Raw genomic sequence first — 13,744 nt, forward strand, 5'->3', positions numbered from 1 at the left:
ATGAAACAGCTGGTGTTGTTGGTCAGGGACTCAGAAGTGAGGGCTCCTCTTTTTGCAAAGAATGTCACATTAGTCCCCCAGAGTTTGGAGAGTTTCATCCCCTTCAAGGAGCTTCCTATAGGGAAGAAGGTGAGGAAGGTGACAACAGAGAGAGCCCTGATTATGAAATAAGTGACTGAACTTTTTTTCATACTCACATAGATTTATTACAGTAACATGTAAGCAAAAATTACTGCCATGTAAAGATTTCTAAATTTTGAACTCTCGTAACTAATGCCCACCCATTAAAACTTGAATTTAAGTCATTTAAAAACATCTACAGCTTATAAAGATGAATAATTACATGAAAACACTCCTCCACCATTCAAATTTTAGAACTATCAAACTATATAAAAAAGTTGAACATTGCTTATATAAATAAAGCATATAACCCTTCTTTTTAAATTGAAGTTTAATTGACTTACAATATTGTGTTAGTCTCAGATGTACAGCAAAATGATTCAGTTACACATATGCTTTTTTTCAGATTCTTTTTTTAAATTTATTTTTAATTGGAGGATAATTGCTTTACACTGTTGTGTTTGTTTCTGCTGTACAACACCATGTATCAGCCATGCTGTTATTTTTGTTGTTGTTCAGTTGCCAGGTCTTGTCCAACTCTTTGGGACCCTACAGACTGCAGGATGCTAGGCCTCTCTGTCCCTCACCATCTCCCAGAGTTTGCCCAAATTCAGGTCCATTGAATCGGTGATGCCATCCGACCATCTCATCCTCTGTCGCCCCCTTCTCCTCCTGCCCTCAATCCTGTATCAGCCATATATACACATGTATCCCCTCCTTCTTGAGCCTCCCTCCCCCATCCCACCATCCCGTCTCTCTAGGTCATCATAGAGCTTTGAGTCGAGTTCCCTGCACTAAACAGTTGCTTCCCACTATCTTATACATGGTGGTATACATATCAATACCACTCTCTCAATTTTTCCCACCCTCACCTTCCTCTTCTGTGTATCAACAAGTCTGTTCTCTATGTCTGTGTCTCTCTTCCTGTTCTGCAAATAGGTTCATCATATCATTTTTCTGGATTTCATGTATATGCATTAATTAATACATTAATTATTATAAATTACATGTATTAATTATGCAACATACGCATTAATTAATACATTTGTTTTTCTCTTTCTGACTTACTTCACTCGGTGTAACAGGCTCTAGATTCACTTAGAAATGAACTCGTTCAGTTCTAGTGAGGTGAGTTCACTAGAGCTCACTAGAACGCATTCCTTTTTGTAACTGAGTAATAATATTCCATTGTATATATGTATCACAACTTCTTTATCCATTCATCTGTCCACCTGAAACCTAGGTTGTTTCCATATCCTGGCTATTGTAAATAGTACTGCTGTGAACATTAGGGTGCATGAGTCTTTTTGAAGTAGGACTTTCTTAGGATATATGCCCAGTAGTGGCATTGTTGGGTCATATGGTAGTTTTATTCCTATATTTGTAAGGAATATCCATACTGTTCTCTTGGAGAAAAAGATAACAACCCACTCCAATATTCTTGCCTGGAGAATCCCATGGACAGAGGAACCTGGTGGGGCTACAGTCCATGGGGTCACAAGAGTCAGACACCACTTAGTCACTAAACCACCCCTACCACCATACTGTTCTCCATAGTGGCTGTATCAGTTTACATTCACAGGGCTTTCCCGGTGGCTTAGTGGTAAAGACTCTGCCTGCCAGTGTGGGAAATATGGGTTTGATCCCTGATTTGGGAAAATCCCACATGCCACAGAGCAGCTAAGCTTGTGCACTACAACTATTGAACTTGTGCTCTAGAGACTGTGCCCCGCAACTGCCGAGCACAGGAGTTGCAACTACTGAAGCCCATGCGCCTAGAACTTGTGCTTTGCAGCAAGAAAAGCCCCTGCAATGAGAAGCCTGCACATTCCAACTAGAGAATAGCCCCTGCTTTCTGCAGCTAAAGGTTTGGTGGACACTTCAAACCTTAGACCTCTTACAGGATGTAAATTTGCTCTATGAGAGAAACCTGAAGGAAAAACTATTCAGGTCACATAAGCTGTGATGGGCTAAGAAGAAACATTCTTGTCACTGTTATAAGCAAAGAGACCCCATCTCACGTCTCCCAGCTGGGCTCCAAGCTGGCTTATTAACCTGGCCTCTTTCCGTCCCTTTACAAATTTGAGAAAACTGTTAGATTGTGAAGGACAGGGAATCCTGGAGTGCTGCAGTCTGTGGGGTTGCAGAGTCAGTCATGACTGAGTGACTGAACAACAAATCTCCTCAAACACTAGTCCTTCAAGAGTCCCTCCTTCATTTTGGGGCCCAGAGGTGGAGGAGAGTCAAAGGAAAGGGAGAAATATTGGGGACCAGCCTCCCCTTGTTGGGCCACGTCATTTGTCTAAACCTCATGAAGACAGCTAAAGGGAGAGAAATAGCCTGTTTGTTGGAAACTTAGAGTTGATAATTGCAAAAATTAAGAATTTTTTTTTATCTGAAGTAAAATAATTATTAGTCCACTGACAAGGAACTTTTACCATTGCTTAGATACTTGGGTAGTCTTTGATCCTAAATTTCAGAGTTTTAAGGGAGACTTTAAATTTGGGTCTCAGTATTTTTCAGTTCAATACAATAATCATTTTGAAACGTCCTGTGACCAGTGATTTTCAGTGCTTTGGGGGAATGTTGGCCACTTAATTAACTTTGTGCAAATGAAACTCCCTTTATAATGTCTTTTGAAATTTAGATTTTGTTTAGGGATATGTCTTTTTTGGTGACATGCCCTGTGTCTTCTGCATCCATTTTTCTCTCATCAGACTTTAAGACAATAAGGAAAGAAGGTACAGGAGGCTCTCTGAGTGTCATTTTTCTTCATGGCTGGAGAAAAGAAATCCCTGTCTTCTGCATCTTTCTTCTCTGGCTTTTGTGAAAGGAGGAGGCAAGTCCGCCCCAAGGCCAGGCGGGATTTGAATGTGGGGATTCTGAGCAGTTCCGGGCACTGTGGAAGCGTCAGGTCTCCTCTTGTACCCACACGTGTGCCTCCCCTTGTCCTGTCTCCTTCACTGAAAGGAGCCAGTTGGGCTCCTCTCTGTTGCTCATATTCTGTGGCCTGGCTTACTAGAGCCTTCCAGTAGAAAAATGTAAATGGTCTACATGAGCTTTTGTACAAGATTCTCTCTTGAAACCCAGAAAGGCATATATTTCCAGATTAATTTACTTGTGGCTCCTCCTGATGCAGATGAATAGGAAGAACTATTTCAATGAAAATAATTTTATCCTGGCTCATGTCACAATGGGTTTCAGGTCATCCTGACATTGCAGTTAGTAATGAGGTTCTGTGAGGCAGGTCATCCTGACGCACAGGTGAGAGAACATGGGAATCACCTGGTGCAGAATCAGCGATCTCTCCAAGGACAGAGAAGCCGCAGGCCCCAGGAGCTGACGTTCTCTTTGCATGTGTAGGGATGTTCCATTCATGCATGTGGAGAGAGTCCCCCGTCCCAGAAGGTTGTTTGACTAGCATAGAAAATAGCCTACTTTATTCTTCAGTGCAAATGTGAAAAAATTTAACAATTTTGCTTCGAGGCACAAAATTCAGCTTGTGCTGAATCATTGTCTTGGTATTTCCCAGTATCATGCCAGGATTGACAGTTAATTTACATAAATATTGATGTAAAGTTTCTCATGTAATTATATCCTCAGTTTGTGTATGTCTTTAAGCAGACATTTATTACCAGAATGGCAATTTAAAAAATAAAATAAAATTTTCCTTTCTCTTCTTCAGTTTTTTTTTTCCTTAGGATGAAAATACTTCTTCAACACTTTCTTCTCTTAGTGTTTAATAATCCAGAGGATAATGTGTAGCACACTTCATACAATGGAAAATTACTTTAGAGATACTGTTTTGTAAACATACATTTGCAACTTTATTGTTAATAATTGCAGAGAATTTTGATATTTTATATTTTCATTTTTTTCTATAAACGTTGGTTTAAAATGAAAAGAGATTATAGTAATAACATTTACTATTCTGCGGTATTTAGGAACCTGTTTTATTCACTGGAACAGTGAGGAAAAATCTGGATCCCTTTAATGAGTATTTGGGAGAAGAACTGTGGAATGTCTTGGAAGAGGTAATTTATGTAATGTAATTAACTTGTTAGCATCAGTATCTGTGTGTGTACATTTGTAGCATTGCAGGTAATTAAGGGAAGCTTATCACTTGAGCTAACTTTGTTTACTTTCTAAGAGAACAGTGATGAAATGGGTGCACTTAAAATGTGTGTATTGATAATGAAAACCAACAATATAATGCCTCATGTTTTCATTTTAACTTTTTGTATAGAACCCCAAGCCACTAGATACATTATTTTGTCCTTAGCAGAGCACTAAACTAGACATTAAAACTGTGGGATCAAATTCTATTAGTGACCTGCTGCTGCTGCTAAGTTGCTTCAGTCGTGTCTGACTCTGTGCGACCCCATAGACGGCAGCCCACCAGGCTCCCCCGTCCCTGGCATTCTCCAGGCAAGAACACTGGAGTGGGTTGCCATTTCCTTCTCCAATGCATGAAAGTGAAAAGTGAAAGTGAAGTCGCTCAGTCGTGTCCAACTTTTCGTGACCCCATGGACTGCAGCCTACCAGGCTCCTCTGTCCATGGGATTTTCTAGGCAAGAGTACAGGAGTGGGGTGCCATCGCCTTCTCTGATTAGTGACCTAGTAAATTAATTATCCTAATTGCCCACCAATGTTCATTTTTTTCCTCTAGCCTTAGGGGATATCTAAGTGGAAACGATACTTTTTCATTATTAACTGAAAGATAAACAAGATCATACCAATAAAATACTATGGAGTTTCATAAGAAAGTGTTTATAAAGGTAAATTATATTAGTGGAATGTGATGACGATTACTTATTGACGATTATATCATTTTAATGCTGCAGCATGAATGCAAGTAACAGAATCCTGGAGTTTTGGCTTAGTTTTTATATGGATAGGCTAATTTCTAGAGTATTTTCTGTTATTTGTATCATGTTTCTCCTTGCTCTACTTCATTGAATTTTCTTACCCTTGCATGAAAAAATTTTGACTATTGAGTTGCTGTTGGCTTGTATATTTTAATACTAGCTATTTTGTGTATTAGCCCTAGTTTTGCAAATTGATTCTACTGATAACAGAAACTCTAGACTTCTAAATCATAGACAGACTTCTAATTTCTCATAGGACCTAGCTCAGTCTTTTGCTTTTAAAAAGTAGCACTTAATAAATAGGTACTAGATGTTTGTTTGATGTCTACATTTCAGAGAAGTATGGCTTATTTCTTTAAAAAATTTTGTGTTACACAAGTCCAGCATTGATAGTATCTCTGTTAGGACACAAGTAGGTCTTATCACATAGGAAACTAAGATACAGAAATATGGGCATCAGCAGCCTGTGTATCAGGAACCTGTGGTTCAGTTCTTGCTGTGGGACAGCTCACATGTCCATTTCCTGAGGCCTTTTATTAGGTAAACGGGCTCCCCCTTTACTTCCTTTATTGCTGGTCCTGCTCTAGTAAAAGCTTTTCCCCATCAGTTGACTGCATTTCCCTGTCTCCTACCAGCCTGCACCAACCTTTCTTTTTGAAAAGTAAGAAGGTTCCATGAAATATGGGAACCATCTGACATCTGTATTAACCTCCTGTGAGAGGCATTGGCACCTACTAGATACACTACACAGTGCGTTACTTTAAAAATGGTAATGATGATAGAAATAGGGTACCTTATAAGTTCAGTTTATTATTCTTCAGTTTTGCTATAATCTCATATTTCCCAAACTCAAAAATGATCTGAAGTAGTCTATATTGAGATGTATAGTTTTCAATAGTATTATTAGCTCCATTTTTCTTAAATTAAAAATTTTTATGTGCTTTCCACAGTTTACAATGTGATGTTGTGATATTCTGGAGCCAGTTAATTGTTATAAGAATATAATCCTTTTACACATAATAATAGTGTTATATGTAAGCTGTCTATATGGATTTACTTTCTAATTTATAGGAACAGATATGTCACAAGATTAGATTCACTTCTGCCTTTACACAGTGAACAAATATCTCTGAGAACTTCTTAGATAGGCATAGTTTCAGATTTTGGGTCTATCACAGTCATCAAGAGATACAATCTCTATCCTTTTCAAGGACATTCTCTTGTGTAATCTAACACAATTATCTCAAAAAAAAAATAATATTATACTATCATCTAATGTGTTCAGATTCTCCAGTTGTAACTTTTAATTATTATTGTCTACTGTCTCTGTTGTCCTTTTCTTCCATTCTAATACTTTATACCTTGATTTTATGATTACACTACAGAGGGCTTTGATATTCATATTGTTCTCATAACCATCCCTGATTCATAAATAAATAGAGAGTCTCAGAAAACAGTATTTTATGAAAAACATTTCCCCTTACAACTCTTATTCATCATGAAGCAGATATGGACAACCTGAAGGAGAAGGGGAAAAAACAGATTAGTTGTATGATGTCATCCAACTCAGGAGTAAATATGAGATTATTTCTTCAAACTCAGGATGTCAGTCTTAACAAAGACCAATCACTTGCACCACAGTCCAAATCTTACCCTTTAGAGTTTGTACACCTTTTATGCTGACACTAAATACCAATACCATATTTAATCCTAACTCAGAATTCTGCTTTCTAAGGACTGGACTCCATCAGGAGCACAGTTCAGGATCACATTCATGGAAGTGCTCCAGCATTTAGGATATCACAAAAATGCTACTCATTCACCCTCGGTGTGTTGTTGTCTGACATTGTAGTATGTCAAATAACTTTTTGGCCATCAATCTATTGGTTTCTTAATTTGAAGTGTATTTCTTCTTTGTTCTTTAACTTCAAGTACAGCCTGAGTTTGCTTCTTGCTCCATTGTATTTCTCCAGAATTCATTGAACTGACCCCTACCATCAAGTGTATTTTCAGATTATATTTGGTGGTTAAAGCTTTGTGTTTTTAATCTTATGAATAAAATTTTTTGAAGATAGATTAATATAAACATCACCTATATCCATATTGTGGGGGAGATAAGATGTAATATTGTATCTTGTTTCTTGTGAGTTTTCATTCACTGAAAGACATCTATGATATTGAAGAAAATGCACTTGACCGGTCCACCATTTATCGGATTAAACGTGGGAAAGGTTCCAGGATTACTAAAGTATTAGATGGAGTTTTCCATTGTTTAAATTTGTATTATTTTAAACATTACAAAATTTTAAAGGTTTTGTAAAATGAATAAAAATATATCTTTAGAGAAAAAAACTTTCTGTAGTTTTTTTAAGTTTCCTTTTAGTGTACCAACTCCTATGCAAAATGTACTTTGGTAAAGTTGATTCAACCATAAAGATCCTTTTAGATTTTCTGTTTAAGCCACATTGGGAGAAATAGCTTCAATTTTTGAGAGACTTTCTGAACTAAGTCCTAGGTGGGGGTTGTTGGTGGATGGCCTGTGGCAGGGATCGGGGACTTTGAAATCTTTCTGTCCTGACTTGACTCTACCCACCATCTTTCTCAGTGAACACTAATTGGAAACAGCTCTTCCCATCACCTGGCTGTACATACAAGATACACAAGAAGTTGGGAGGACTTCAAAGCTCTAATGTCTAAGAGGTTTGTCTATTTCAGCAGCAGTTTATTTAGGAAAATGTTCTTTCTGTATCCACAGGTACAACTTAAAGAAACCATCCAAGGTCTTCCTGGTAAAATGGATACTGAATTAGCAGAATCAGGATTGAACTTGAGTGTTGGACAGAGACAACTAGTGTGCCTTGCCAGGGCTATTCTCAGGAAAAATAAGATATTGATTCTTGACAAAGCCACATCCAATGTGGATCCAAGGTATGGAGCTGAGGTCCATGAAACCTGGAATCCAAATTGTAAATGTGGTAAATGGAAAACATTTAGTGATGCTGAGAAATGTTTCTATGCTCTCTTTGGCCCACAGATATCTCTTAATAATATTATTCCAAACAAAGGAAAACAAGGGAAGAAACCAAGAAAGTTATATGCTGTTAATGTTGTTATGCAATTTCAAGGGAAGACTGTTTTCCATCATTTTATAAAAAAATAGTAAATTTCTAAATAGAGTTTTTATACTTAGTTTTTTAGGAACAAGATTATATGTTAAAGTATTGATTTTTAATTTTTAACTCTTTAGTCTGCTTTTCCTGTCTTCACTGAAGTATATCAATTTCTCTGATTCCAGAACAGATGAGTTAATACAAAAAAAAATCCATGAGAAATTTTCTGAGTGCACTGTGCTAACCATCACACACAGGTTGAGCACTGTTATTGACTGTGAATGGATATCGGTAAGACCCTTACCATATCGGTTCTTTCCATTTATATTCAACTTTTTAACTGATCCTTCCTTGTAAAACTTGATAGAAACCTCCAGTAATTTAATTTTCTCCTCTCATTCTTGAAAATAACTCAAGTACTTAACTTTACTTTCAAAATGTGCTATTAGATAATATATCCAATAACCTTATATTTTCATATAATATTCTTATATTTGAATTGTCATTTTTTAAGATGTCCAGCCTTGAAAATATTCCAAACCCAAGTTATAGCTCCATATTTCAAGAGGGTAGATCACAGTCATTTTCACTGTGTCACAGTTCTTTCAGCATTGTTTGATTTCCTTAATGAAAAAATTAACCTCTTATTTAGATTGCCAGGATATTGTTGACTAAGGTAGCAGAATTTTTCAGCTCTTGCTGTCAGAAGGGAGTCCGTGAGAAGAAAGGGCCTCGTGAGAAAAACAGTATTTCAGCTGAAAGGACTTAATATAGGAAATTTCCTACATAAGAATTAGAGGCTAGAAAAAGGAAAGGAAGCACTAGGGTAATGGTTTTAGGAAGCAGCTATCATGTCCTAGAACAGATTTCCAGACCTAAGAACTCAGAAGAGAGGCCCTACAGCTGGTGCTCAAGCCTCCAAGGAGAGGTCACTGCCTAGTTGCTGGTTGTATGTGCTGAGGAAGCAGGATGGGGCTATTTCTCCATGTGCTAATAGAAGCTCTGAGCTGGAGTCAGGTCCCACTGCTGAGGTGACGCTGCAGGAACAGCCAAGTCAGATTGATTAGCTCTGTCCCACTGTCAGTCTCCCTCTAGTGCCCGCTTACTGGCAAAACCTAAAAAAAGGCCAGCTTGCCAAAGAGCCTCTGAAATGTGACTTGCAGAGACCCAACCTATGCATCACAGGTGAGAGTTTAGAAAGGAAGGCAAATCAAGGCTGAAAGACTGTAGATAAACAACCAACAAGTCTCTTACACAGTAGATCCAGGCACTGCACATGCAGTAGGCTCCAAGCTTTGGTCTTTGGACATCTGTCTAGTATTTCCCTCCAGATTTGATTGGCTCTTTCCTCCCAGTAATTTATTATTTCCTTCCTTATCTTCTTTTCCTTCCTCCCTCTATTCCTCATCTCTTTTCATCTTCTTTCTTTGTTGTTTCCCTGTTTCTTGATGAGTTTCAGTAAATGTTAGACTGTGGCTTTATAAAATAATATAGAAAACATGGTTTGTCACTCAGTCATGTCTAACTTTTTGCAACCCCATGGACTGGAGGCCTCTCTGTCCATGGGATTCTCCAAGGAAGAATCCTGGAGTGGGTAGCCATTCCCTTCTCCAGGGAATCTTCCCAACTCAGAGATTGAAACCGGGTCTCCTGCATTGCAGACAGATTCTTTACTGTCTGAGCTACAAGGGAAGTCAGTCCCAAATGAATGCAAAATATATTTAGGCATTTTGATGGTCCATACAAAATTGATAATAATCAATAATTAACAGTCAGTAACATCCAAACTTCCTTACATCTTATGATAAATTAACTGTCTTTTTTGACTTCTTGGAGAGTTTCTGGAATATCACACCCAGCCTCCCACTTCACATGCATTGTCAGATGTTTCATCAGTGGGGGCATTGAGTAGGTATCAGGCTGTCAGCATTGAAGCAGTGCCTGTAGCCTCACTCGCCAAGCTGGACATACATAGAAGTGAGCTCCAGAGCGTCCGACAATAGGAATGGGGCATTCCCAACCAAAGGGATACTCTAGGCTCCAATAGGGTAGCCAGTTGTCTGGACTAGAGCAGCTCAGCAGGAAGCTGACTCCACCTGCAAACTTTGATGAGGGACTGGGTTAAATCCCAAGGACTTCCCTGTAGCTCAAATGGTAAAGAACCTGCCTGCAATGCAGGAGACCAGCATTTGATCCCTGGGTTGGGAAGTTCCTCTGGAGAAGGGAATGGCAATCCACTCCAGTATTCTTAACTGGAGAATCCCATAGACAGAGAAGCCTGGTGAGCCCCAGTCTGTGGGGTTGCAAAGAGTCGAACATGACTGAGCGACTAACACACACACACAGGACAGTAGCTCAAATTGCAGAAATGTTTTTTAGCACCTGGTATTCTTAGACCCTCATTTTGTGTTCTTGAATGCTAATTGGAAAAGTAGCCTCTCATTTCTACTTTTTCCTTGTTGCTTTGTTGTTCTTGTCTCTTAACACTGTAAATTTTGAAGACTGTCTCCCAAAGCATCCTTCTTCTATAATAAATAAATGATGCTGTAAAATTTACCTGTTTCAAGCCCTTTGTCAGACCTTAGAGGTAGCAGCAGAAAGATAGCTTGATCTATCTCAGTTAGGGGTCTGTTCAAATAAATTCTTTGTTCCTAAATGTACCCTGAGGCTTTATTTTTGGTTTTTGGTATTCCAGCATTAATAGTAGCAGATTATTTTTATTATCTAATTCTTAGAAATAATGTCACTTTGAAATGTGTGATTGGTTAGGGAAACAGTGTGGAAAGACAGAATTTGGAAAGCCTCTCTGCTGGTCAGTCCTCAGTCTTATCTCTCAGGACCTGATTCACAGATGCAAACATCTGTATCCCCTGAACCAATCAGCTTTGTTTCTGTTTTCAGAGTGTTTTCAATGTATTTAATGCTTTACTTACTCATGTGTGTTACTTGCTCAAATCAGATCAGTCGCTCAGTCATGTCTGACTCTTTGCGACCCCATGAATCACAGCACGCCAGGCCTCCCTGTCCATCACCAACTCCTGGAGTTCACCCAGACTCACGTTCATCGAGTCAGTGATGTCACCCAGCCATCTCATCCTCTGTCGTCCCCTTCTCCTCCTGCCCCCAATCCCTCCCAGCATCAGAGTCTTTTCCAATGAGTCAACTCTTCTCATGAGGTGGCCAAAGTACTGGAGTTTCAACTTTAGCATCATTCCTTCCAAAGAAATCCCAGGGCTGATCTCCTTCAGAATGGACTGGTTGGATCTCCTTGCAGTCCAAGGGACTCTCAAGAGTCTTCTCCAACACCACAGTTCAAAAGCATCAATTCTTCAGCGCTCAGCCTTCTTCACAATCCAACTCTCACATTCATACATGACCACAGGAAAAACCATAGCCTTGACTAGATGAACCTTTGTTGGCAAAGTAATGTCTCTGCTTTTGAATATGATATATAGGTTGGTCATAACTTTCCTTCCAAGGAGTAAGTGTCTTTTAATTTCATGGCTGCAGTCACCATCTGTAGTGATTTTGGAGCCCAGAAAAATAAAGTCTGACACTGTTTCCACTGTTTCCCCATCTATTTCCCATGAAGTGGTGGGACTGGATGCCATGATCTTAGTTTTCTGAATGTTGAGCTTTAAGCCAACTTTTTCACTCTCCACTTTCACTTTCATCAAGAGGCTTTTGAGTACCTCTTCACTTTTTGCCATAAGGGTGGTGTCATGTGCATATCTGAGGTTATTGATATTTCTCCCGGCAATCTTCAATATACAGCCTTGATGAACTCCTTTTCCTATTTGGAACCAGTCTATTGTTCCATGTCCAGTTCTAACTGTTGCTTCCTGACCTGCATACAAATTTCTCAAGAGGCAGATCAGGTGGTCTGGTATTCCCATCTCTTTCAGAATTTTCCACAGTTTATTGTGATCCACACAGTCAAAGGCTTTGGCATAGTCAATAAAGCAGAAATAGATGTTTTTTCTGGAACTCTCTTGCTTTTTCTATTATCCAGTGGATGTTGGCAATTTGATCTCTGGTTCCTCTGCCTTTTCTAAAGCCAGCTTGAACATCTGGAAGTTCATGGTTCACATATTGCTGAAGCCTGGCTTGGAGAATTTTGAGCATTACTTTACAGTCGTATCCAACTCTTTGTGACCCTATGAACTGTCACTCAGTAGGCTCCTCTGTCCCTGGGATTTTCCAGGCAAGAATACTAGAATGGGTTGCCATTCCCTTCTCCACAGGATCTTCACAACCCAGAGACTTAACCCAGGTCTCCCACGGTGCAGGCAGATTCTTTACCATCTGAGCCACCAGGGAAGCCTATCTCCTGGTAAATTTCTGTAACCTCAAATTTTTCTCAATTGGTCAGTGTCTTTGAACAAATCTTTAATGTGGTTTAACAAAGCAATTTACCGCCTGGTCCTTCCTCACCTTTCTAGTTTATTTCCCCACTCTTTTCCCTCCTTCCTTCACAGCCAAAACCACAATGATAGTCTTCAGTTGTCCAAATGCAGTTTTCCCTCTCTCTTGCAGTTTTGCCTTCTCTTGGCTGAGACTAAGGTGCCTGCAGTGGAAGTGGTGAGATGGTTGGGTTTGGGGGAGATGAGGAAGTGGGGCCAAGCGATGGATTCAACGTGAGATCTGAGGGGGAAGAGAGGATTCGATGCTGGTGTCTGGGTGTGGAGACTGAGCATCTGGGTGAATGGGGAAGATGGAGGGAGAAGGGAAATGGAAGGGTTTTCTTTGAAGTCTGTCACCTTTGCAATGACTGGACTTGTTTTGCATGATGACCTTGTCCTTCACTGTGAAGGGACCCTTCCCACTCCTGTCTTGGGAGTCCTTCAGTTTAGGGCTCCCTGATTGAGGTCATCAGTAATGTCAGAGGGAGGTCCCACCAGGAGATGTAAACTCAGCCACTTGTTTACATCTTGGTTCGAGCTGGTTGTGGTTGTTGACTGCTCTTGTAGGAATAGCAGGATTAGACCTTAGGACTAAGAGACATGCATCCCCCAGCTTCAGAGTTGGGGATTGTCCTCTGTGCTCCATCCACCCCAGGTGTAAACCTTATATTTTGTTCTAGAGCTTCTGATTACCAGTTGGTTTTCAATTCAGCAAATCATCACAAATAACAAATAATGTTTTTTCAAACCTTTGATTTTTGAATCAGTTTCTTTATTGCTTGCTTTAGAAATACAGGCATACCTTGTTTTATGGAAGTTCCCAGATAGTGCTTTTTTTTTTTTACAAATTAATGGTTTGTCCAGCAAGTTGAGAAAGTCTACAGGTACCATTTTTCCAACAGCATTTGCTCACTCCATGTCTGTCATCTTTTGGTAATTCTCACAATATGTCAAAGGTTTTCACTGTCATTACATTTGTTATGGTGATCTGTGATCAGTGATCTTCAGTGTTACTTGCTGAAGTCTCCAATGATGGTTAGTATTTTTTAGCAATTAATTTTTATTATTATTATTTTTCTTAAATTATTTTTTTAATGAAGGATAATTGCTTTACAGAATGTTGTTGTTATCTGTCAAACATCAACAGAATCACCCATAGGTGCACCCATGAGCAATAAATTATTTTTTAAATTAAGGTCTGTACATTGCTTTCTTAGGCATAATGCTACTGCACACTTGCTAG

General features: G+C 39.2%; 1 protein-coding gene across 1 annotated transcript in view; it reads left to right on the forward strand.

The window, feature by feature from the left end:
• The window catches only part of LOC129624247 (ATP-binding cassette sub-family C member 4-like), a 177,193-nt gene that overhangs the window by 144,316 nt on the left and 19,133 nt on the right, over nt 1-13,744 (forward strand). The window contains 3 exon segments of the mRNA XM_055541908.1: nt 4,065-4,154; nt 7,744-7,916; nt 8,284-8,389. Coding sequence (XP_055397883.1) covers nt 4,065-4,154; nt 7,744-7,916; nt 8,284-8,389 — 369 coding nt within the window.

The sequence above is a fragment of the Bubalus kerabau genome, chromosome 12 (genome assembly GCF_029407905.1).
Source record: "Bubalus kerabau isolate K-KA32 ecotype Philippines breed swamp buffalo chromosome 12, PCC_UOA_SB_1v2, whole genome shotgun sequence".
NCBI lineage: Eukaryota > Metazoa > Chordata > Mammalia > Artiodactyla > Bovidae > Bubalus > Bubalus kerabau.